General features: G+C 41.0%; 1 protein-coding gene across 6 annotated transcripts in view; it reads right to left on the bottom strand.

The window, feature by feature from the left end:
- The window catches only part of USP48 (ubiquitin specific peptidase 48), a 91,675-nt gene that overhangs the window by 29,964 nt on the left and 35,273 nt on the right, over positions 1-26,438 (bottom strand). For 2 of the 6 annotated variants that reach the window (XM_047082881.1, XM_047082879.1), the window contains exons 7-15: positions 24,561-24,694; positions 23,770-23,852; positions 16,708-16,887; positions 12,917-13,045; positions 11,248-11,397; positions 6,596-6,793; positions 4,868-4,982; positions 3,803-3,933; positions 2,570-2,641 (exon numbers count right to left, since the gene is read on the bottom strand). In XM_047082881.1, coding sequence (XP_046938837.1) covers positions 2,570-2,641; positions 3,803-3,933; positions 4,868-4,982; positions 6,596-6,793; positions 11,248-11,397; positions 12,917-13,045; positions 16,708-16,887; positions 23,770-23,852; positions 24,561-24,694 — 1,192 coding nt within the window. The remainder of the gene's footprint in view (positions 1-2,569; positions 2,642-3,802; positions 3,934-4,867; positions 4,983-6,595; positions 6,794-11,247; positions 11,398-12,916; positions 13,046-16,707; positions 16,888-23,769; positions 23,853-24,560; positions 24,695-26,438) is intronic. The other 4 variants (XM_047082880.1, XM_047082883.1, XM_047082884.1 and 1 more) reach the window with 4 other exon arrangements.

The raw sequence follows: 26,438 nt of genomic DNA, 5'->3' as shown, positions 1-26,438 counted from the left end.
CTTATTCATCAGTAAGACAGATAAGACAGTAATACCTCTCAGCGTTGTTGTAGAGATTAAAGGAGCTAATACCTATACGCTTAGAGAACGACCGGGCACGTGGTAAACATTCAATAAATGTCCACTATCACCTTACTATTATTAGTGCGATTACCACCACCACCACCACAGCTCAGGAAGGAGTTTTAATATAAATCTAATGAGTGAAGTGGGTTTCTAAGGTACAATATTCTGCACCTGTAAACCCTGGCATCCATGGGCAGACAGTACACTGACAAGTGAGGTCCACAAAATCCAGTCGTTGAGAACCATACTTTTGAAATATGAGGTAAAATAGGGGTGCCAGGCCGCCTCAACCAGTGGAGCATTCACTCTTGATTTCAGAGCACCTGGGTGGCTCAGGTGGTTAAGTGTCCGACTCTTGGTTTCAGCTTAGGTCACGATCTCACAGTTCGTGGGTTCGGGCCCTGCATCGAACTCTGCACTGGTGGAGCCTGCTTGGGATTCCCTCCTTTGCTCTCTGCCTGCCCCAGCTCATGCTCTCTCTCTCTCTCTCTCAAAATAAATAAGCGTTAAAGTAAAAAACAAAAACAAAACTAGATAACGTACAGCAACAAAATGGCACGAAGCTGAGATCAAGCCAAAGATCTTAACAAAACAAAACCCCAGCTCTTGTGCTCAATTTCTGCTGAAGGGTGCAGCCCAAGTTCTGAAATCACACTCAGGTCTGCCATGCTTTCTGTCAAAACTGTAATACTGAAATGACAAGATGAGACAAGAAGTGGGAAGGCAGAGCAAAAGTCAGCGAGCTAAGGATTAAGATGACATCCGACTTGCGACGCGTTTTCCAGCAGTTGGGCAGCACCTCGCAGGAAAGTAGCAATGAGCCACAGAATCCTCAACTCTCGAAAGGGAGACAATTACCCCACTGTCCACACCCGTGCTATGATGGTTTAAAAAAAAAAAACCATCTTGGCTATTCACTTCACCTTTGTCTGCTTGTTCTGTCAAGCACTCCAGAGGGCATGTCTAACCCGCATGTGTGCTCCTAGTGTAAGGAAGGGCAAAATGGGAGAAAGGGTGATGTGACAGGAAAGACAGATGGGCTTGGGACCCATAACCCACAAACACCCGAATCCACATCCAACGATGACACCCCCTCCACGTGGTATGGCCAGCAAACGAGTGAGCTCAGCCACTCAGCTAGCAAGCTAAAGCACAGCGTGATAATGGTCAGCAACATCACCACGCCAAGCATCACTCACCTGACAATTACTGTCACTAGTGTCTTCAAGGAGTCTTGATACAAAAGCACTAAGGTGCATGAGGGTAAGTATGAGATTATCGTGCGCTGATTCAGAATGAACTAATGAAGTAAGAATTGGATACGGTTAGGGGGCTCCCGGGTGGCTCAGGTGGTTAAGTGGCCAACTTTGGCTCAGGTCACGATCTCACGGTTCATGAGTTCGAGCCCCGCATCAAGATCTGGGCTCACAGCTCAGGGCCTGGAGCCTGCCTCAGATTCTGTGTCTCCTTCTTTCCCTCTTTGCCCCTCCCCGGCTCATGCTCGGTCTCTCTCTGTCCCTCAATAACTGAATAACAATGTTTAAAAAGGAAAAAAAAAAAAAAAAGAATTGGATACAGTTAGAAATGAGAGAGGAGGAAGGAGACTTATGCAGCAAGTGCCTTTGAGAAGTTGATGCCTCTTTGATGTGCAGACAGCTAACAGAATGGGAAACTGTGTGCCATATACAAGGAGTCTCTTGCAAAAAGTTACTTATCAGAAGTGAGCACTAAGACCAAGTAAGAGATAATCAAATACACAGGATTGATTAAAAAAAATTGGAAATTATCATTAAGAGAACATAGCACACAGTAGCTAGTCAATGGATATCTCAGAAATGAAACGAGAAGTAGCCCTAAGAATAAGAAATATATGAATTTTGTTCTGAGAGTATTCAAGTCAAACAAAGACTCTCAGTCATGGGACATAACGGACATTCCTGCCTTCAAACTCAGTCTTTCAACTGACACACGACAAAGTTTCTTTTCTGAATATGGTAAAATCCTATTTTGTATTTTTTTAAAAAAATTGTTTGCAAGGAAAGAACATATTAGAGGCCCTGGCATGAAAGCAGGCAGTAAGAAGTTAACTGGGAAAAAGGATGGGAGAACAGAAATAGGAAAAGTCAAGCAGATTAGAAAGCCGGTTTACTGCACCATGACAGCCACATCAGGGCCTACTTCTCTCAGAAACCCGGGGAGAATACTTAACAAAACATCTGTGAGACACTAACGTCAGACTAACAACACAAGATGTATGCTTCTAGGGCGCCTGGACGGCTCAGCCGGTTGAGCATCCGACTTTGGCTCAGGTCATGATCTCGTGGTTCGAGAGTTCGAGCCCCATGCCGGGCTCTTTGCTGACAGCTCGGAGCCTGGAGCCTGCTTTCGGATTCTGTGTCTCCCTCTCTCTCTTCCCCTCCACTGCCCGCATGCTGTCTGTCTCCCCCTCTCTCAAAAATAAAATAAAACATTAAAAAAAAAAAGATGTATGCTTCTAGCTTACCATGTGGGCACAGAATGTCTTCATTAAAATTTAATTCCTCCTCCTCTTCTTTCCTTTCTTCTTTTGATTCCTCTAATCAAAAGAAACACAGATAATAATCATTCTAGCTGTTATATTTGAAGGTCAAAGCAGCAGTACCGCTGAGCACAATTCCGAACAAAGAAAACTTGAAACATTCCAAAAATTAGACCCAAGTGATTCGTACGTGGTTATGCTAAGACGCGCTATGTTTCTTTCCCTTAAAAGGAAAGAAAAATATCTGAATGGCAGTTCTACTTTTTAAAGATTTAGATTATGCAAGAAAATGTTCCTTTTTTTTTTCAAATTGAAAAATACTTTACATCTCCTTCCATTAATTCTAGTCAAGCTATTCAGAATACAGGATCTTAAACCAAGTTAATCATCCACATGTCACGTTATTTTCACCTACCTCTTCTTTTAGGGGTTGAACGGAAAACTTCAGAAAAGGCTAATGAGAAATAAGGACTTAACCGGTAACATCAAAAACGTATAATAAGAACTGTGCGTTTCCTGTTAACATTTCTCTTCCAACATCTGCTTTTCCTATTTGTCTGCATCGTGTCACCATGAATTTGTAGTTGCGTATAACAGGAACAAAATCCTTAAGCATAAGGAGATTAGAATAACTACGTAGGGGTTTTAGTTTATGTTAAGTATACATTTTTAATACGCTTAAGATAATATGTAAAGAATATTTATTAATCATTAACAAGCTCAAGTGGAAGGGCACCTGGTTGGTTCAGTTGGTCAGACATCTTGGTTTCAGCTCAGGTCATGATCCCAGGGTCCCGCAGTCAAGCATGGAGCCTGCTTCGGATTCTGTCTCCCTCTCTGCCCCCCTCCCTCACTTGAGCACGTGTGTGCGATCTCTCTCTCAGATCAGTAAAAAATGAAAAAGAAAGGACACCGACCAGGTAACTGTCTCCTCATTCCGTCACAAACACAATGAACTTCTCAAATAAATGGCCATGGTTAATCTCAGTGATAATTTTGAAAGGCACAGTCTTGACACTGCTCTATCATTTTTCATCTATCAGACTAGTAAAAACTGATGTGAATGGTATACTCTTTATGTTGACAAAAGCACTGGAAAACAAGCCCCCAACATACTTTCTGGAGGAAATTTACCAATACGAGTCAGTACGTGGCAATTCCGTATGGGTATGTCGCGGTATAGTTTATGACCACTGACACACTAGTTTTCAACATTACCTTTATTTAAGGTGTTGCCGTTCATCTTCCCGTTGCTTTGGTCGACGTCCCCATCTTGTTCGTCTAATTGCTCGAGAGCCAGCTGGCGCCAGCTGCGCAAGGAAGATTTCCCTACCCAAAACCCGTCATTGCTGTGGAACAGAGACCACGTGACGTCACACAAGTAGTATTTCCTGAGGCCCCCATCCCCTCTTTACTTGTAAAGGCCACAACTAGAACGAATTACTAACATTCAAACTCTGTTGTCCACACCATTTTTATCCCCCTCCTGCATCCTGGCCATTTTTCCTCATCACTACTGAATAGCACAGATCTCATATTCATTCTGGTTCCATCCCAAATCTCGTCCGGCTTCCTCAGTTACGTTCACGCCCGACACGACTCAGCTGGCTACTCTCTTTCACGTGACTACCAGACACAACTACATATAGCTGTGCCTTCAAGGACATCTGTGGGTACTCTCACACACATCCACGTCTATATGCAAACACACACCTGAGGACTCACTAGGCGGTTTACAGAATGATCAAAAACAGTGAATAATATTTATTTGGAAAACACGCACCTTCAATTAAACCCAGACATAACAGGTGCCATACTAAGTGCCACCTGATTTTGTTGGTTCCTGGGTGCAAGATACTCTGTGGAGTGATGCTCGACATACTACAAGTACCCTGGGTATTTTCGACAAGGGCCCTCCACGGGGGACCATTTGTTAATACACGTCATGCTCTCTAAAGGGGGCACCCCCACGCCTGCCAGGAGTACCGACAATTCCACTCCCCAACGCACTAACATGCTGCTTGGTTTGGTCGGACTGCAGACCCACACCTCTGCTTCTACTTTTCTAACAGAGGGAGTGCAGTCACAAAGGCTGTGTCACTTGGCTTTCCTTATCTTTGCCGCAGTGGCAACCATTGCGACATTTAATCTAGCTGTCAACCACCGCATCACTCTTTCCTCAAAACATCCTAACTCCTATGGTCTGGAACTAATAAGCCGCTGCGTGATTTCCTCTTACAACTGTTGCAGCTCGTCATAAACAGCATGCGCTGTGTAACATACCCCTTTACTGTTGCTTTTAGCAGATTATTGACAGTTTTATAGTCTTCATTTAGTTGATTCTTCAGACGTAACACACGACAACGTTCTACCACACACTCCTTACACAGGGCTTTCACTAGAGGGAATGAAAGGAAACGGTTCATTCACATACTGATTTCCTGATAGGGAAGTGTCAGTACTACACAGAACACAGAATTCTCAATCAAAGTTGCATGTTTTGATAGCAGAGCAGATCAGCATATATCCTACGTTACTTAGGCGATACAGATTTCAAAACACATTGTTCTGTACATGAAGAACAATGCGAGGCGAGATGTCACCATTCGCTACAACTACCTATGCTATCTACTATTTTACGAGATTTAGATGCCTATTTTACAAGACTGTAGTTAAATAATGGAGGCTCTCAGGTGGGGGGGAGGGCAGAGGAGTGTCAACATATCTGACAACTATAAATGTAATGTTAAATGAGAGCTTCGTGGGGGTATGAAATATTGGAACACTTCAAAGCACAGAAAGCACAGAACACTACAGGGAAAAACACCACCAAGGCCCCAAACTCACAGCTGCAGGAATCACGAAATGTGATTTTGGTTTTTTTACTTTATTTATTTACTTTGAGGAGGGTGGAGAGGGGCAGAGAGAGGAGGAGAGAGAATCCCAAGCAAGCTCTGCACTGTCAGTGCAGAGCCCGACGTGGGGCTCAACTGAGCCACCCAGGCAGCCCTGAAATATGATTCTTGGAATGATATAATCACTGCTTAGTTCACTGATCGTGAATCAAAAACAAACTGGGCAAGCAAAACTCCAGATGTGTACAAGAGAAGGTCTGAATCTTGCAGTTAAATGCCAGTTTTTATGCAGTAAGTTGTACGACCACGCTCCCCCTTTCTACTAAATTAAATGCTGTTTTCGGAAAAGGGGAGCGTGGTCGCACAATTTTATTAGATTCACCGACAGACTGGAGGGAGGCCTTGTGTGGCCAGTAGCTCATTAAAAGGAAAGTGTTTTGAGGAGAGACAACCGGAAGCAAACGGACTACGGACACTACGTGGTTATAAATACCTCTGCATTCAAGGTGGCATCAAGTAGCTTCCATTCATAAGCTAAGTGAACAATCTACGGAAGTCAAATCAGATGTGCAATCTACCAGACCAAGGTTCAAGTACTCTGAAGACTACTGTACAAACTAATAAAAGACTACGTGGTTTCCTCAAAAGAGGAAAATTTTGTCTTTGAGAGGGCAAAATCCACCGTTAAAACTCAAAGAAAAGTGTCAGTTTCTTTTCTAACATTACAAATATATGAGGTCTAGGAGCACCTGGGTGGCTCCACTGGGTAAGCGTCCAACTCTTGATCTCGGTTCAAGTCATGATCTCACGGTTCGTGAGTTGGAGCCCTCTGTCGGAAATCTGTGCTGCCAGTGCGGAGCCTGCTTGGGATTCATTCATTCATTCATTCATTCATTCTCTCTCTCTCTCTCTCTCTCTCCGCCCTTCCCCCATTTGTGTGCTCTGTCTCTCTCAAACATAAATAAATAAACCTTAAAAATAAAATAAAAATAGCTTATAAGGTCTAATGCTGCGTAACTTCTCTCATTAGCAAACCCTTTCTGCAAAGCGTAAGGAACATTTGCTCTGGCTGTCACAGTTTGGGGGAGATGATCAGAGACCACAAGCTGAGGACTTAAGGCATTACTTTTTCAGCAGAGAAAACACCTCGAATTACCAGTTAGTCTTGGTCCTCCTCCATATCTACTATAGAAAATGTCAGCCGCATATTCAGATATTCTCTTCATAATTGATATCTTATCAGGATGAAGCTTGTCATGGGAACACAGGCAAGCGTGATTATCGATAGGCTTGGTGGGTGTCGATTCATCCAACCATTTCTGTAGCCACTCGAGAGAGACAAATTCATAGGGCTCTGAGGAAAAAAGCAAAAGAAAGCATCTATGTATTTTCACAGCTTTTTGACTAAGTGATACTCATTTTCCTCAAAAGACAATACAAACTCTGTCCAAAGTTAGCAGAATCAGAAGAATCACTATTCAGGGAAAATGTTGAGGAGTTTCACATAAAACTCCATTTAACTAACCCTCTTCTAGGTCAAGGAGCTGTGCACGATAGGAGACTGCACAGTTCCCTATGAGAGCGGCTGGTATTATTAACCACATTCTACAAAAGAGGCATCCACAGAGAGAAGTGTCTTGCTTGATAGCACAGCAGAGTTCTGATCAGGACACCCATGACTGTCGACTAGAGGCCATGCTCCACACATTGGCGCGCAAATCATATAACCTCATTCCCTACTATGTTCATTTCATAAATGATTTTCATAAACACTTCTCACCAATATGTGAAATACATCTGGAAATGAAAATGAAGAGACTGAGTTCCAAGTTATAAATTAACCTCAGAAAAAATTTTACAAATTAACCTCATCAGCCATAACCACACTTTTATAAGCCAGTTTTAACCACTGAACTTTTTTTCTTCATCCGAGAGGATACTGGTGTCACTTAAAACGTATTTGATTTCCCCACCCCAGTCCGTATCATGAGCTATTTGTTATATAACGTATATCAAGAAAGTAAGTTATTTTATACAAATTCCAGTATGAATTACACTAGAATTGAATTGTTTGCGACTTTGACGTTACAAAAATTTAGATAAAACTGAACCACCTCAAAATGAGTTTTCATTTGGGAAAACAAGAGTCCCAGAGTTCCCTAAAAATCAAAATTAAGGACAAAGGGCCAGCTTTGATTACTTACAAAGATCTCCAGTGAGTCCCAGCATAAAACATAGAAGAAAACATACAGAGATTGAATTTACGTATTTGTATCATGTACTACTTCTGATGAGATCTGAGGGATAGACAATTCAATGCAAAGCCCATTTTGACCAATTGTATACTTCTCTTAGAGTTAGTGACAAGTCTAGAAAACTACTTTCCATTTAAGTTCAGTGTGAAACACTTCAATTTTTACAAAAACAAAATTCAGCATGATCGCATCCCGTATTTGTTCTAAGACTGTACATCGTCAACTGAGAGCCTTCTGATGGATTGGTCAGCCCTAATGCAGCTGCAGAGAAAGAGCTCATGACTGCCAAGTTGAGACCAAGGTCTAATCCAAGTTCTGCCACCAAGAAACTGAACTTGAGCAAGTCACTTGAACTCTCTATGCTTCAGGTCTTTTATTTGTAAAATGAAGGTAATAATACCTGCCTTCTACCTACCTCACAGGGATGTTGTTGAATGTAAAAGATAAGATATGTGAAGCATTTTGAGCTTTTTGGAAGAAAAGAGATATAGAAAAGTTAATCATACATTCACACAATATATAAAGTGGAGACCTTAAGATTCAGTATAGGTAACATGGTTGTGACACTCTACAATATATAATGATACAGCTAATTAAATTCAAAATACTTCCCAATTTTATTTGGCATTTATCGAGTTTAATCTGCCAGGGACAGAGTACACCTGGTTATCTTCAGAATTTTACTAACATACATGATCTCTGTCCAAGAAAGCAAAATGAAACTCTTAGCATATCTAATCCTTTCTCAAATATAGTCACATAGATTAAAATTTTTACTAATCTGAAGACCATCAAAGGAGGGAAAACTGAACTGTGACACAGAGCAACATTCAAGAACCATTCACCAGGTGTTCTCATGTCCCCAGGTGCTGGGGAGGGAAGAGCAGACAATGCCCACTATTGCTAACGGCAAACAAACCATAAGGATCCCGACCCTCACAAGAAAAGGAGTCCAGGAAGTACAGAAAACACCCTGTGCCAAGGGCCGGCTGCTGGAATTGAAAGCCCAGGGTGGCTGTACCCCGGACCCGTATGATAATGTGGCTCAAAGGCAATCTGCTTCAGACAAGATTTCCCAATCCCCTACTCGAATCCCACAGAAAACTTCCAAGTGAAGGTTATTGTTTTGGTTTTGAGCAGTTACATACGAATTAAAAGTAAGTCATGAAGATCAGAAAAATCACATCTGATTTTACAGTAAGAGGAGGAAGGGAGAGAGCAGAGAGCAGTTCTGGGGTTCTGATGGAATTCTGTATTATTAACTCTACTGATTTTCTAGATTCAGGGTGCTAGTTTTAGTGTGCTGGAGGACCCATGGAAGGAAGAGGGGCTGTGGTTCACATAGGTCTGTCTTTCCTTTTTTTTTTTTTTTTTTTAAATTTTTTTTTTTTCAACGTTTATTTATTTTTGGGACAGAGAGAGACAGAGCATGAACGGGGGAGGGGCAGAGAGAGAGGGAGACACAGAATCGGAAACAGGCTCCAGGCTCTGAGCTGTCGGCACAGAGCCCGAAGCGGGGCTCGAACTCACGGACCGCGAGATCGTGACCTGGCTGAAGTCGGACGCTTAACCGACTGCGCCACCCAGGTGCCCCTAGGTCTGTCTTTCCATTCCCAATCTCGATTACTATAAAGAGTTGGATCAGTCTCTGCCAAGAGTTCCCAGACAATCAGGGATGAGCTCAAGTCTCAAGAGTTAAGGCAGATCTGCTTCTGGAGAGTTTTTACACTACTGACGTTTCTGTCCTAGAGAAAGACTCATGGCAGATTCCCTATGATTTGTGATCTAGCAAACCAGCTCAGCACTGTCTTCCGAAGGCATGGGTAATCAAGCACCGAAAAAGGAATGCGCACTCTAATCACCAAGGTGGAAATACTGAACGGTCTATCATCTCACCACTTCACAAAACAGGAAAGCACTTGTGACAGTATTTACCAGAGAGAAATGTACATTTTGGTTAAAGTTATGTATAACTTTTTTTTTTTTTAATGCCTGAATTTTGAACATAAGGAAATCCCTTGGGGGGAATTATAAAAGTCTACAAAGACTGTGGCCTCAAAAATATTTGCAACACTTCACCTAGAGATACTTTACCATTATTTGCAGATACCTTATTTAAATTTCAATAAAAAGGGCCAAAAGTGTCTGTGTTCCCAATGAGGCATATGTTTTAGGATAAATGACTCTTCTTTTATATAAATGTTCACAAACACAAGTAAGAGTTAGAAAATGCATAACAAAGACTAGGATTGGCAGCACAAAACCACATTCATCTGATTTTGGATTTTCAACACTTAACACGACATAGATATTCTACTATGTATGTTTACTGCAAATGGGAGGAAGATGTTCCTAACTGGTAGAAGTATTGATAACGGAGAGATATTCTAAGAACACAAGAGCAGTTTCTTAGAGACTGAAGACAGCCAGGAGATGCCCAAGTATGTGCTAACCAGACACATCCCGCCTTTGGACAATGCGGTTTTAAAAGAGAGGGACTTAACTGCATCTAACATAAAATGCAGTTTTGAACTATTCTCTTGTCCGGTGAATGCAGAAAACTAGGAATACAGTTCAAAAAATAGATTTCTAGGTCTCAACTCCTTTGAATAAATTTAGGTATTTGAATCATATTCACGTCCAAATCATTTTCAGTAACATCAGGGTCAGTCTCATTCTTTAGAATAATCCCAACCCTTGGGACAGAGTGAGACCAACGCATTACAAAAAAAAGTCAGAATCAAATAAAGATGTGGTTTAGAAAGAACTGTTCAGAGTCACTCTTACAGATTTAGCAATTTATATTCATCTTTTGTTTAAAAGAGTATACCAGTAATGGAAAAATAAGATATGAAAAAGACAAAACCACAAGTACAATTATACTTGAGTATTTATCTTCAAAATTTAGGATTAAATTGCCTCTCTTCTTTACGTAGGAATTGGACAAGGGGAAGTCTGCCTAGGAAATGTTAAAGACACATCGTTACCAATGGTACTGAAGGCTTAAAAAGTTGGGATTTTCTAAGGCACTAGGTAAACTTGAATAAACATACACAGTAAAGGGATGAGCTGGCTTGTGTGGGATAATTCTTAAGAAATTAAGGGTCAGCAGAAAGCTCTCCATTCTTAGCATAATATTTGATATTAAATTTCAAATTAGTATAATAGTAACATTAAAAATAGTACACAGACAAGACTGCCTGTTAAGACTGTCAGGGCAGTGAGTTGCTTCCATAACCCAATCAGATTTTTAAGAACAAATTAATATCTCACAAAATAGAAATGCCTGTAAGACTCATACATATGCAGAATGCTGACCTAAACCTTTTAATTTGTTAAGAGCTTCCCATTCTTAAAAGTACATGATAATGAAAACTATATGGAATGCTATGCATCAAATTATTGCTCGTTTACATAGTAATTTTATAGTGCTTAAGCTGGCGTTAGTGGGTTATAAGAAAGGGTAGGGGAAAGTTTGTTCATATACATTTGTGAACACGAAAGAAACAAGGCACATAATGGCAGCAGTGCTGTCCCAGAATATCTTACAGACCAGCTCCAGCAGGTAACCTTTGGTACAGCTCCTTAACCTCTTCGTGTTTTGCTTTTCCTTTATCCACACTTTGCTTACGCATCTCGGCCATTTCAATACACCACTCCTCAAACTTGGAATTATCCCGATCTACCAGCTCTTGAAGAAAGGCTATTCAAAAGAGAAAGACAAAAACTAATGTTTTCCTGTTTTCAAAGACACAGAACCATGCCAATCTCGAAATTACAGCAAATATCGGTTAGGATTCTAGCGGGAACTTCCTACTGCGGTCTCCCTTTCTGTAAGAGATCTATAACCTGCAGACAAGAGTAAAAATGGAAACAGCCACTTGAATGATACTAGGTAATTCCCAATCTGGTTCTCTATGATGTCACCAGACAACTGGAGCCATCAAATGGCTCACAAATACCACTTAAAAACAGATGATGCCACAGACCACAGTCCAGTAGTAGGTAAGATGACAATTTAAGACTGCCCTCAGGCCTGTAGCAACTCTTCCCCACCCCCCACCCCTTCTTAATTAAGTAAACTCTAAGCCCATGCCCATGGTGCGGCTTCAACTCATGATCCTGAGATCAAGAGTTGCATACTCTACCAACCGAGCCAGCCGGGCACCTTGCTAAGTGGGTAAAACCCACTTGTATGCTTTACAAATTAAACCAAATGGTTCCTTAAATACATGTTTTCTTACCTATAGAATTTTAAAAATTGTTTGTGGTTTTCTTTCGGAGGGAAGGGGTCAGTGGAACAGTTCTGTTAAAAGTTCCTTTATTTTTTGGGTGCTTGGGTAGCTCAGTTAGGCCTCCGAGTCTTGATGTCGGCTCAGGTCACAATCCTGGGGTTCCTGAGACTGAGCCCCATGTCGGGCTCTGTGCTCAGAGCCTCCCTTGGATTCTCTCTCTGGCTCTCCCCGACTCGTGCAGGCTATCTCTCATTCTTGCTCTCTCAAAATAAACTTTTTTTTTAATGGTACCTTTATTTTAAAAAACTCACTACTTTATTTATTTATTTATTTATTTATTTATTTATTTATTTATTTAGATTTTATTATGGATCTGAAGCGGGCTCTGTGCTGACAGCAGAAGCCCAACCCGGGGCTCGACCCACGACCCGAGATCATGACATGAGCCAAAGTTGGGCATTCAACCGACTGGGCCACCCAGGCACCCCCAAATTTTGTAATTTTTAAGTAATCTCTACACCCAACACGGGGCTCAAACCCACTACCCATGAGATCGAGTCACACACTCCACCAAATGAGCCAGATAGGCACCCCCAAAATTCACTACTTTAAAAGCAAATTTGTGATTATATTTACTTTCACCAACACTTACTATCTGCAATCAACCTATCTTAATAAATTAAAACAGGAAGTTTTTATTTTTGTAATTATCTTTAAATGTTTTATTTATTCTTGAGGGAGAGTGTGAGCGGGCAAGGGACAGAGAGGGGGGAACAGAAGATTTGAAGCGGGCTCTGTGCTGAGCACAGCAAGCCTGATGAGGGAGGGGCTCAAACTCACAAACCATGAGATCATGACCTGAGCTGAAGTCAGACACTCAAACAACTGAGCCACCCGGATGCCGCTAAAGCAGTAAGTTCTTGTCACTGACCTTTGAGCACAGTATTCTAACATATTTGCCTTATGTAACCCTGGAAAACTGCTTACCTGGTACCTGAACAATTGTGTTGGGTTTTTCTTGAGTTTGTAGTCTATACACCAACATGTATGCATTTCGAGAGCAGTGAGTTCCTTTGCCACACTTGGGTTTACGTGTCTGGGACTTAGAAGGTTCTGCTGAGGTCGAGAAATAAAAGATAACTAAATTAGAATGCCTCTAGTATGTTCATCCTTTTGCAGGGGAGGGGAAGGAGGAGGGCCACAGAAAACAAATTTCTTTTTTTTTTTTTTAATTTTTTTTTTCAACGTTTTTTTATTTATTTTTGGGACAGAGAGAGACAGAGCATGAACGGGGGAGGGGCAGAGAGAGAGGGAGACACAGAATCGAAAGCAGGCTCCAGGCTCTGAGCCATCAACCCAGAGCCTGACGCGGGGCTCGAACTCACGGACCGCGAGATCGTGACCTGGCTGAAGTCGGACGCTTAACCGACTGCGCCACCCAGGCGCCCCAAAACAAATTTCTATAATACACATTCAAGATACTTTAAGAGGGATCTGAAACATTAAAAGGCAATACAAATTCAGCATGCTCTTTAGATGCTTGAGTATTTAAACAAGCTTACTACCCTACCCCCTTTGCCTGCCATATTCCATTTCTATAAGATGGTAAGAAAGTACTATTTTTCAGGAAGAAAAACCTAGAACCAAATAAAAGGTACTACTGCTATGAGTTTATTTTAATGTCGATCTTAAATTACAAAAGTAAGTCCAGGGGCGCCTAGGTGGCCCAATCGGGAAAGAGTCTGACTCTTGATTTTGGCTTAGGTCATGATGGTGCAGTTAGTGAGATCGAGCCCGATGTCGGGCTCTGTGCTGACAACGCAGAGCCTGCTTGGGATTCTCTCTCTCCCTCTCCCTCAGAATAAATAAGTAAACTTAAAAAGATTTTAAAAATCGGGGCGCCTGGGTGGCTTAGTCAGTTGGGCATCCGACTTCAGCTCACGTCATGATCTCAGGGTTCGGGAGTTTGAGCCCTGCATTGGGCTTGCTGCTGTCAGTGTAGAGACAGCTTTGGATCCTCTGATCACACCCTCTCTCATCCCTCCCCCAATTTGTGCACTCGAGCTCTCTCCAAAATGAATATTCTTTGAAGGATTAAAAAAAAAATACAGTAAATCCAGATTATGACAGAACACACTGATGGTTCCCAGAGCACAGGAGGGCAGGCAGCTGGGTGAAACAGATGATGGGGATTAGGGAGTACACTGGCAGATGAATTGTTGACTCACTATATGTTAACTGGAATTAAAATCAAAATTCAACAAGAAGTTATAAAAAAAAAAACAAAAACGCAGATTTAATTGCCCAAAGAAATAAAATAGCATGTTCAAAATAGTGAAATGCTAATGAGCATAAAGATTAGCCACTAATCTCTACAAATTCAGTAGCATGGCATTCATTCCTAAGTGTTCTGCATGGCAAGTGGATCACATGAAAGTGATCTTCAGATTGGTGCCTAGGATCCAGGGGTAACCTTCCGGTGGTATGAGATCATGCTTACTTCTCAGGAAATCAATTACCAGATCTCCAATTCACTGTATACTTTTGTAGAATCGAGCTGCCTCAAAGCTGAGGTTCCACTGATGGCTCCTGCCTCTCCTTTCTCAGCCATCCCTCTCCCACTTTACAAAGGAAAGATATAACTTCACCCAGGGATTAAAAAAAAGTTCTCAGCCATGTCATTAAAAGATGTGTTTACAATAAAATTTTGCTTTTTATTTGATTCAGGAGTATTCTATAACATACTCATATGGGATTGACCAATGTGGTGGTATTTATAATTTAAAAGATAAAGCTGGATCCTGAGGCAAGGGGGGGGGGCAGGAGGGAGAAGGGGAAAGGGAGAAGGATATTGGGGGGAAAAAAGAAAAAGTTCAATCAAAAAGAACTTTAACTATTTAGAGCTGTATGGTTAAAGAAATCTGAAGTATATTCCATTAGAATAAAATTCTGCAGGGTCAGATGGAAATGATGGAAATACTAGTATGGGAGAAAGGGGTAGGGTTAAAAGTGTCCTGCTATAAACAAGGACCAATTCATATGTCTCTGAAATAGTGGGTATTGACCGTTAACTAATTTCATTTGGACGCTCTTAAAAGTGATGTTCCAGTTTCACTATGTCAGAAAATCACATTATTTGGAGCACTTAAAATTAAGATGAAAATGTCGGGTTTTAAAACATGCAAGGAACGCAAATTCGTTCAATATTCTTATAGAGAATACAGGAACAAAAAGTTTGAAGACCACCATAACAGTAAATTAAAAACGTCAGGAGCATATACAGTAAAGAGGCAGTTGGGCACTTCTAACCAGAAAGTATTATGATTTAACATGTTCAATTCTTTGTAGAAGATGGGAATATAAAACAATTCATAAAAGTTCATAATAGAATACAGGTGAAAACGACTCGTGGAATTTAACAAACAAGGATTTTCTGGTTTTGATGAAAAGAAAACAACAGATGAAAGCTGTAACGAACATTGCATAGTGGCATTAAAACACTGGAATGGAGGGGCGCCTGGGTGGCTCAGTCGGTTAAGCGCCTGACTTCGGCTCAGGTCATGATCTCACGGTTTGTGGGGTCGGGCTCTGTGCTGACAGCTCAGAGGCTAGAGACTGCTCTGGATTCTGTATCTCCCCCTCTCTCTCTCAAAAATAAACATTAGAAACAAACAAAAAAACACTGGAATGGAATCCTGGTAGGTGTGGAGTCTCTTTCTCTTGAACTACTCTAAAATTTAGGGCTGCTTAGAAATAGTAGATAGGACAGCCTTACCAATGCTTTTATTCCTACAATTCTGACTAAAATGAAGACAAATCAAATAAGCCTCAGTGAAGAACAGTCAAATAAAACCACGACACCATTATTCATAATTTAAAGCTACATCTCAGTTTTGTTCCCAGAAAGACTCTCACAATAAGAAAAATTATAAGCAAAGGTTAAGACCTTGAGTGTTACTAAGATGGGATGGGAATAACATTGCTGAATATCTATAAACACCTGTTATTTAAAAACAGAAAATACCTCTCTCAATTACAAGAATATCATTGCCACTTAAATATCTGCAGAAAGATCTACCCACATGCCTGGAAAGCCAACTCCAATGGCCATGCTCCTCCCTGACACCTTGGGCAAGTGGTTCTGATCCATGAAGAACTGTGGAGGAGGCACACACCCATTCCCATTCCTTTTCTCTTATTTAGACTCCCAAGTTCAAGCCTCATCCAAGAATGACAAACACGGCGACAGAGTAATGAAAAGTTCAGCTGAGATGGCTTCTACTGGAAAAACTGTGTACTTCGTTAGGGAAGGGATGGGTCTTCTGGCCCAAGAAAATGGACAGGATGACAGCTCCAGAGTAAGGTGCTATTCACAAAGTACTGTAAAGGCAGACCTCATCACTACAAAATCGCAAGCAGCTTACTCCCCAGAGGCATTGCATCACACTCTGGGGATGGCATGGCATAAGATACTTAACAGGGAGGAGTAGGCACTGTTCTCAGAGCAAAGGTCCCCTGCTAGAGTTATTTCTCCAACATGCATCTCCCGACACAAAGAAAAACATCATGGAAACCATCTCTGGAGGAAAATCTTTTTTTTTTTTTTTTTTAATTCAGGCATTGCTAACAAAAGATGTTCAGAGATTTTACGTGTGTTTAAGACATGCAAATACCCTTAATAACCCATACCAATCTTGGGCCATAAAAATTTATCAAAATATTTCCAGTAAAAAAAAAATTTATATTTTAAAAGGGCACTCACAACTTAAAGGTTTTACCTAGATCTTCCTCAATCCCTAGTTGTAATTTCTTCCCCTCCATCTTTTCTATGTCTTCGTCATTAAACTTATACCATTCACCGGACTGTGGATCTTTCACATGGGCAATGTAGTGGCCAGAATAAGCACTCACTCCTCTGTGTATAAGGACTGCACTCAGTTCATACACATAGGACCCACCTGGAGAAAGAGAAAGGGAGAAAGTAAAAAACGTTTTGGAGAAAAATATTCCTTCTTATATCCTGAGCCTTAACTGTAATGATTAAAATTGTTTTCCTATCTGATAGAATTCAAAACATGTCACTTTTTTTTCTTTTTTTACAAAAAATTTAGTTTTACAAAGTAATATAGCAGATGCTATCTTAAGCACCTGACTGTACTGACTCTCCATTTCCCTTGCAAAATATACAGATGGAAAGCTATCGCACTCTGGGCACCCAGGTCAGGGTTACAAAGCTATTCTGTAGTACACTTTGCTATTCCGCATGAATTGGCTCACCTATATACTTACCAAGAATCAGGTGATCATATTCTTCTCACAAATTACTTATATAAACTAATGAGATGGGAATGTGAAATTAAAAAAATTTTTTTCAAGAAGAAAAATGTTTTAGAAAAAATTAGAGACAAGCCATTAAGAAAAACTGCTGTCAAAACAGGCATAGGCCAAGATAACTGGAAACAGGAGAGAAAACATTAAAATTTAGAATGAGGTGGGGCACCTGGGTGGCTCAGTCGGTTGAGCGGCTGACTTTGGCCCAGGCCATGATCTCACAGTTCACGGGTTCAAGCCCCACGTGGGGCTCTGTGCTGACAGCTCACTCTCTTCTCTTCTCTTCTTTAGAATCTCACTCTCTCTCTCCCCCTGCTACCACCCACCCCCCGTCTCTCACAAATGAATAAATGTTAAAAAATTAAATTAAAAAATCTAGAATGAGGGGCATGTGGCTATCACAGTCAGAAGAGCGTGCGACTCTCAATCGAAGTTCTGAATCTGAACCCCATGTGGAGTGCAGAGATGACTTAAATAAATAAAACTTCAAATAAATAAAAATACAGAATGATTCTGCACTGAGGTTTCTTCAGAAGTATTTTTAAATTCCTATTTCACTTTAAAGAAAACCAATAAATAAACAAAAGCATATTATGCACATGGTTTATGCAAGAGAAGGCCTTACCCATTTATCCAAATATCGGCAAATGAACATTGCCATTTTCAGATACAATATTCTAAAGCTTTTTTTAAAGAAAATCTTTTAAACCAATCATGGGGAGAAATACATATGTACCAGAAAAAAAAATCACTTCTATCTATTAAAAATTAGAAAACAAAAAACTAATTAGCAACTCCATAATACAGACAGAACCACTACTGACACTGAGACCTGTAGTTTTTTCTAACAAATATATCATTAACATCTTTCTATATCATTAAACATCCTAAAACTTATTGTAGTGGCACCTGGGTATCTCAGTCGGGTAAGCGTTCTTGACTCTTGATTTCAGCTCAGGTCATCTCAGGGTTTCGTGAGTTCTGCATGGAGCCTGCTTAGGACTCTCCCTCTCTCCCTCGCTCTCTGCCCCTCCCCTGCTCGTGCTCCTGTCTCTCTCAAAATAAGTAAACATTAAAAAAAAATCAGATATGATAAAGAACCAAATTGAACTTCTAGAAATGAAAATTATAATAACTCAAAGTCAAAACTCTACAGAAAGGCTTAACGGTAGATTAGGTTCACCTGAACAGAGAATCAGTAAAGTAGAAGGTGGGGCTACAGATATTCTGGGACACACAGGACAAAGCAATGGAAGAGTCAGGGAACACCTTAACAAACATGTATTGGGATTCGAGGGGAGAAGAAAGAGTGAGGATGAGACATTTTAAGACACGATGGTTGAGGAATTGTTTGATACCTTTTGCAGGGAGGATAAATACACTTAGAATCTAGCCCAACAGGTCACAGTGACACTGCAAAATGCCCAAACCAAAGAAAAAACTCTTAACAATGACAAAACAGGCCCCAACCCCTCACCGGCAACACAAGCACTGCAACAAGAGGTCTCTCATGTACCGCGTGAACATAACGGCCCACGTTAGGGAAAATAAATGTCACAAGAACAAAATACAGACAATGATATGTGAAAACAATTTGCCATCAACAGACCCTTTCAAAAGGAATTTTATAAGCTCTATTCCATATTAAAAAAAAAAAAAAGCCACTGCAGATGGGAGGTCTAGAATGCAGAAGGGAATGAATGATAAACCAAAGACGGTGGTAAACAAAACACCAACAGTCCTACACACAATAAGGCAGCCTTGGAGTTTTTTAAAAAGCAGAACTAAAATACACACAGAAAACAGGAGCCCCTGGGTGGCTGAGGTGGTTAAGGGTCTGACTCGATTTCAGCTCAGGTCATGATCTCACATTTCATAAGTTTGAGCCCCACACTGGGTTCCAGGCTAACAATGTGGAGTCTGCTTGGGATTCTCTCTCTCCTGCTCTCTCTGTCCTTTTCCTGTTCATGCTTGCTCTCTCTCTCTCTCTCAAAATAAATAAATAAATAAACAAACAAACAAACTTTGAAAAATCACTAAAAAAAAAAAAACCACATACAAGAAATAAGCAATTTAAGAGAGGATCGACTTCTTAGTGGTTTAAGGTCCTTGTAATGTGTTTTTGGTTTTTCTTATTTTTATTTCAGTAATCCTAAGATCAACAGTTACATTCTTCCAACTGAGCCAGCCAGGCACCCCAAGGTACTTGTACTGATTACAGAGGTAAAGACACTATGTCCAGAGTTAAGTGCACATATTATTTTCTGTGTTAACTAATGGAAGTAGAGAATAGTGATATCAGTCAGACAGCTCAGGCTTATCTACCTGGTGTGCTGGTCCACACTCCATATTTTAGGGCTTACCTGGACTCCCCCACCTACTGTTCTTTCTACCACACTGCCCTCTCCCATTACTTCATGGTAAAAGTGAACCAGAAAAAGCCTCTCCATCTCCCCAACCTCAGGAAACCATAAAGTAAACCCATTACCCCTGAGGAGAGCAAGAGAAAGAGAACGTGGGGTGGGAAGGGAATGTCATGGTGTTAGTCTGGCCTTCGTATCAGGTTCTTACAGCTTGGGTGAACAAGGGGACCTCAGCATTGAACTCCGGTTGTGCTGGTACCTAACTAGCAGGGATCCCAGATGCCTGGCAGAAAGAAGTAAGGTCTCACTGGAGGATGTGGTGTCATGCCAGTCCTAAGGGAATCCCCACAGATTTTCCATGTGCAATAACCAGCATGCAATCAAAGATAACCAAGTACAAAAGAAACATGACAACAACAAAAGAACCTACCGATACCCCCAAAATAAGCCTGCATGACATTCTAAGAGTCAGTCATGGATTATAAAAGTAGGCTATGTTTCAAGAAATGAGAAAATTTAAAACACATTCAAGTAATGGGGAGCCATAAAACGTGGTACAGATTTGAACCAGAGGAAAGATCAGTACTTAAGGGTAAGGGGGGGGGGGGGGACGGTAAGTGGACTGATGCAGTTAAAAGATCCAGACTGGGGGGCGCCTGGGTGGTTCAGCTGGTTGGGCATCTGACTTCGGCTCAGGTCATGATCTTACACTCCTTGAGTTTAAACCCTGCACTGGGCTCTGCCTTGACAGCTCAGAGCCTGGAGCCTGCTTCAGATTCTGTGTCTCCCTCTCTCTCTGCCCCTCCCCCACTTGCACTGTGTCTCTCTCTCTCTCTCTCTCAAAAATAAAATAAAAACATTAAAAAAAATTTTTTTTTTTTAAAAGATCCAGATTGGGATTCCGTTTTTTCGTATAAACTTGCAATTCCCCAAATTAAAAGGGTTGAGACGCAGACAGACACACAGCTATGACAGTGTTTTTCTCCAGCCACCTTCAACCACAGCCCAGATAAAGGAGCCAGGGAGGCAGGCAGTGCCAAGATTTCATCATGGGTTGGGTTTCACCTGGCAATATCCCAGGAGGAAAAAGGTAAACTAAAGCCTAATGTTCAGGGATGCAAACTTACATCGTGAAACACTAAAGCAAAATAAAAATAAAAATAAAAAATAGGGGCGCTTGGGGTGCTCAGTCAGTTAAGCATCTGTCTCGTGATCCGGGCACAGGTCATAAGCTCACGGTTCGTGATACTGAGCCCGGCGTCAGGCCAGAGCTCGCTTGGGATTCTCTCTCACTTCCGTGCATGAATGCTCTCTCCCCAAATAAACAAACATTTAAACAATTAAAAATAAAAAAATAAATGAAGCACCATAAAAGCCAGATCAGTGCCTATGATTTGAGGGGAGAGAAGGGGGTGTTACCGGGAGGGGCAACAAAAAAGACTCTAGAGTACTGGGAAGCTTTATCTCTTGGCCTAGGATGTTGCTCGTGCAGATGTCCACTTTGTGACAATTCTTCAAGCCAAACGTGTATTTTGGACTTTTATGAATGTGTTATATTTTATTCTAAAAAGGTAGGAAAGTCAATAGAGTGACGTGTATGGTGCACACAACAGCAGGACAAGGGAGGGTGTGCCCCTCAGGATGGCTGAGGGAGAGAAGTGGGAGAGATCGCCTCTAATAGGAGTTCCACATAGTATTCCCTAAATTAAATCATCATGATACACCATACAAGTAGAAGCAGTTAACTATGACTGTGTGACCGAGAGACAACAACACAAAAATTTTCATCTCACATTACCGTTGTCAGCCTGAATTTATACTTACCAATTCATTGCTCTCAACAGCTTCAGAATTCTGGTAGTTGTGGACAGCCAGTGGAATCTGTTCTTTAATGGGCACCTTTATTACTGGATCTCAAGTCTGTCTTGGTGTTTTGCTAACTGTACTAGTTTACTTAAAATGTTTACTTATTTTTGAGAAGAGAGAGTGTGAGCCAGGAGAGGCAGAGAGAGGGGGACAGAGGATCCGAAGCAGGCTCCGCACTGACAGCAGAGAGCCTGACGTAGAGCTCAAACCCACGAACCATGAGACCATGACCTGAGCCGAAGTTGGTCACTCAACAGACTGAGCCCCCCCAGGTGCCCAGCTAACTGTATTGAAATGTAACTGGTTTCTTCTGAAATTCTATGAATTTTATTCAGCCCCCAGACCCTCAAGGTGGTCTACAGGTATGTTAAAATCTCTAAGAAACATGGCAAAAGTTCAGTTAGAGAGTCAAGGGCTAAAGGTTCAAGGAATGGAGACCCCTTGGTTTACAGATCTCTGCAGATCTGCGGGCCCACTATTTAAGGAAACAAGGGAATTCTCCTCTTAAAAAGACCATCTTTTAGACCTACTTTTTCAGCTTCATATGGATAGGAATGCATAGACACATATCAATAATACAGGAAAACAAATACTGGTGATATAGTTATAGAATTGCAGGTAGTTTTTATTCTTTATGCCTTCTAAATTTTCCAAATTACCAAGAATGAACCCAACCCTGTGCAATTTTAACAAAAATTAATGTTTTCAGTATTTAGAAGGTTGTGTGTTTGTACAGCAAATAGTACAAGAGCCTGTGAAAGACAGGTCTATAGCTACAAACTACTGGATTAATTTTACTAGTCTTAGCTAACAATTCTTTTTTTTTAAATTTTTTTTTCAACGTTTATTTATTTTTGGGACAGAGAGAGACAGAGCATGAACGGGGGAGGGGCAGAGAGAGAGGGAGACACAGAATCGGAAACAGGCTCCAGGCTCTGAGCCATCAGCCCAGAGCCCGACGCGGGGCTCGAACTCACGGACCGCGAGATCGTGACCTGGCTGAAGTCGGACGCTTAGCCGACTGCGCCACCCAGGCGCCCCCTTAGCTAACAATTCTAAAATAAGAAAATAATTTTTATTCTTCTATTTAAATATTAAGAGATTTAGTCAATGCACACACTAAATTTAAATATTTCTACAGAGTTTTTGACACGTCAAGTCTATTTCATAATCATCTTGTGCTCCTTACAATACAAATTAGACAAATACATAATATATTTAGTAACATTAGTAAGAAAAACTATCAAAATCATACAGTGGAGACAAGGAAAGTGCTAATTTTACATAGAAGTTTCTGGACTCAGAGAAACCACCAGGCTATCAGACATCTCTAATTTTAAACAACTACCTGGAACAAAGGAGGCAGGAAGCAAACCACTAACCAAAGTGGACTACAGTTAAGTTACTCATTCAGCCAAATATAAAAGTAACAAAGTCCAGGTGCAAAGTCTGCAGCTGTTTTCTTCCTGCACCAAGGTGCGAATTTCAAACCGGCAACAGTGACAGAGCATCACACATTTTAAAGTTTAAGTATTTAATACATCATTCCCCAACCTATCCAATTGTTTTTTTCCAAAGGTTTTATTTTATGGCTTGTTTCTATTGTAAGTTGCCTCCAGAAGCTTTTTATGGAAAGAGAAAGAGTTTATGATATTAATTTCTTTATTAAAAATTTAATGGACAGGAAGATCGATCTGAGAAGTGCAACAGTCCTTCCGGTCAGGTCAGGGCAAGAGGGACAAAAGGGCAAGAAGTCTTCTTCTATCAATAATCACCCTGTATGTAAGGTGAAGACCACCAAAACAAAAGGGTAGGAAACTGTTTGGCATACCATCATAGAACTCATCACTGATATGAATTAGAGCATACATATTGAAATTACGCCACCTAAAGTTTTTGATGAAAAGTTAAAAAAATAAAAAAAAACACGAATGGAGGCAGCTCAGAGAGACTTCACTTTATGAGGAATTACAGATACAGTTCTGACACTAAGGGACCACTTTGTGGGTTCAGACAGTAAAACACCTTCTCATGTTTTTATTCTTTTGTACACTTAATTATGTAGATCTTGACGAACCATCTAATCTTTGCTGTGTACTTACTCATGGAAAAATGGAAGTTAACACATCTCGGCTTGCCTAAAAAGCCTTTGTTCCCAGACAGACGTTAACGTTAGCAAATAAAATTTAGTAATAAACTGCTGTTCTGTATTCATCACAAGCAGATCACAAGTTACATTCTCTGAGCATTAAAATTATCACTGCTCGGTAAAAATATTACCTTTATGTTCCACATAAGGCTCCATATCCAAAATTTCTGAGAAGCCAATGTAGGTATTCAGCTTTTTCTTATGTCCAGTTTGCCTAACCAAGAGGAAAGCTAATTATATTTATATTTAAAACAATCATAAAACAATGTATAAGCTCTATCACCTATTTTAATAAAAAACGCATTGGTAGCTAGGTAGGCTTCATTTAGCAATCTTGCTCAAAAACCTGTACGATTAGAAGTCAACATAATGCTGTCTTGTAATTGGTGTAAAATAATGGGTTGAAATTATGAATTTAAAGTGGCGATTCTAAACTTATTTCCAGAAGTTTTAATTTAATCACAACAGAGCCACCGAAACTCCTGCACAGAAGTAATGTGCATACGCAAACACTGCCTTTATCTTAATTATAAAATCAAAGATATATTCCCATGGGGGCTGGAGCACCGTTAACTATAAATTTACTCTACTTCTTATACAGAAATACAGGAACAGCAAGATAATTCACTCCTTACCTAAATGTTTGTTTTCCTTTTCTAGTTTTTAATAATTAATAATAGAATAAAAAATAAGGACGCCTTACCTTTCTACTAGCTTTAACTCATATATGTCTGGCTTACCTAAGAATTTTGTGATCAAACCATGAATTATTTGCAAGTCAAAAGGACAGGCCCCACCTACAGCTTTCACCCCCAAATCTAGAGTTTCAAATTGTAAGCACCGTATTACCTTCTCTGTCTATGGTAAAATCTGTCATCAGTCCACAATGAGCAACCAACACTACTACTCTGCACATGCTTACCTGTCAAAGACAAAGCGCATCAGCTGTAAGTTCAGGGTGCAGGGAAGGCTGAGGAGTCTGATCTTCCTTGTTGCGTTCTGTTTACTTTGACAGTTTTCACAGAAGTATCGATTGTCTCCTTCTAATTTTTCTTCCTGCTCAGAAATAAGACATATTAGTTAAAAAAAAAAAAAAAAAAAGTAGAGGGTGTAAAGGTTTTTTTAAAAACTGATCAAATCTCTGATGGAAAGCATAATTTCATGTTCATTAACAGTCCCCCCCACCCCAAGCTGTTAAGGTCAAGCTACTACAAGTAACAAAAAAGGACACCTACAATAAAAGGTACTACTTGGCAGGAATATTATTTACTTCCATACAACAATTTAAAATTGATGTGCCTCTTTCCAAAATGTATGATTTTTAAAAAATTTTTTAATGTTCATTTATTTTTGAGAGAGAAAGAAAGAGGGAGGGAGGGGCAGAGAGAAAAGGAGACACAGAATCTGAAGCAGACTCCAGGCACAGAGCTCGATGCAGGGCTCAAACCCAAGAACTGCGAGATCATGACCTGGGCCAAACCCAAGATGCCTAACCCACTGAGCCTCCCAGGTGCCCCCAAGGAAGTAGGTTCTAAGTTAAAAAAATCCTATGTACTTTGACACAACAAAATTAATTTAATAAGAGTGGGAAATGGGTGGGAATTACATATGGGCATCAGAATACACACACACACACACGCGCGCGCGCACACACACACACACACACACACACACACAATTAAAATTACTGAACCACACTGATGACATTAAGCTAAAAGAATAATGCAGGAAATTCAGTGTTCTAGCTAATGCTGGTTTCTTTTTAAATTGTTCCCACATGTCCTCGTAACTCACTGTCCAGTGTCCCTCCTCAGCATCCTTGGCCAGCTGCACCTACCTCCCTGATCCCCTATGTCTGAATGTCCTCATCTCTCTCTCTCAACCCCTTGTTAATTTTATCCAGCCCCCAATGCCCTCCCCTGAACATACCCCAAAGCAAACTCCCAATTCCTCTCCCAAGCCTAGTCCTCCCACAGCCCTTGTCATAGCGGCTCTGGCAGCTCCATGCTTCCTGGCACTCAGGCCAAAACCTTAGTCATCTTTGACTCCTCTCTTCTCCATATCCAGTCTGCAACTGTAGTAGCTCTACTTTGAAAATACACTGAAAATCCAAACACTATTTCTCACCTCTCCAGCTAACCCTCGGTCAAAGCCACCATCAACTCTTTCTGTCTCCCCGGCCCCACCTTCAGCCAATTCTCAAGACAGCACCCAGAGTTAAGGATTCAAACACATCAGGACTCTCCTATGACTAGCACCCCCTGGTGGCATCTCACTGCACTCACAGTAGAAGTCCAAGCCTCTGGCAAAGGCGTATCCTAGGTGATGCTTAGTTATCTCCACAACTTCCAACTTTCTCCCCTTGCTCATCCACTTCAGGCACACTGACCTGCTGTTCCTCAAACCACCGGGCACATTCTACACCTCCTTCTTTCCTACATGGCTCCTTCCTTCACGTTCCATTATTTTATTTAGAACTGCAGGGGCGCCTGGGTGGCGCAGTCGGTTAAGCGTCCGACTTCAGCCAGGTCACGATCTCGCGGTCTGTGAGTTCGAGCCCCGCGTCAGGCTCTGGGCTGATGGCTCGGAGCCTGGAGCCTGTTTCCGATTCTGTGTCTCCCTCTCTCTCTCTGCCCCTCACCCGTTCATGCTCTGTCTCTCTCTGTCCCAAAAATAAATAAAAAATGTTGAAAAAAAAATTAAAAAAAAAAAAAAAAAAGAACTGCAACCAACCTACCCTCCTTCCTACCACATTCTCCATCCCTCTTCCCTGATTTATTCTTCACCACAATACCTATTA

Source organism: Lynx rufus, unplaced genomic scaffold (assembly GCF_022079265.1).
Source record: "Lynx rufus isolate CCGP_SWC_20201006 ecotype Redwood Valley unplaced genomic scaffold, mLynRuf1.p SCAF_2, whole genome shotgun sequence".
Lineage (NCBI taxonomy): Eukaryota > Metazoa > Chordata > Mammalia > Carnivora > Felidae > Lynx > Lynx rufus.
Note: the sequence above shows the minus strand (reverse complement) of the source record. Positions and strands in the feature narration are given on the sequence as shown.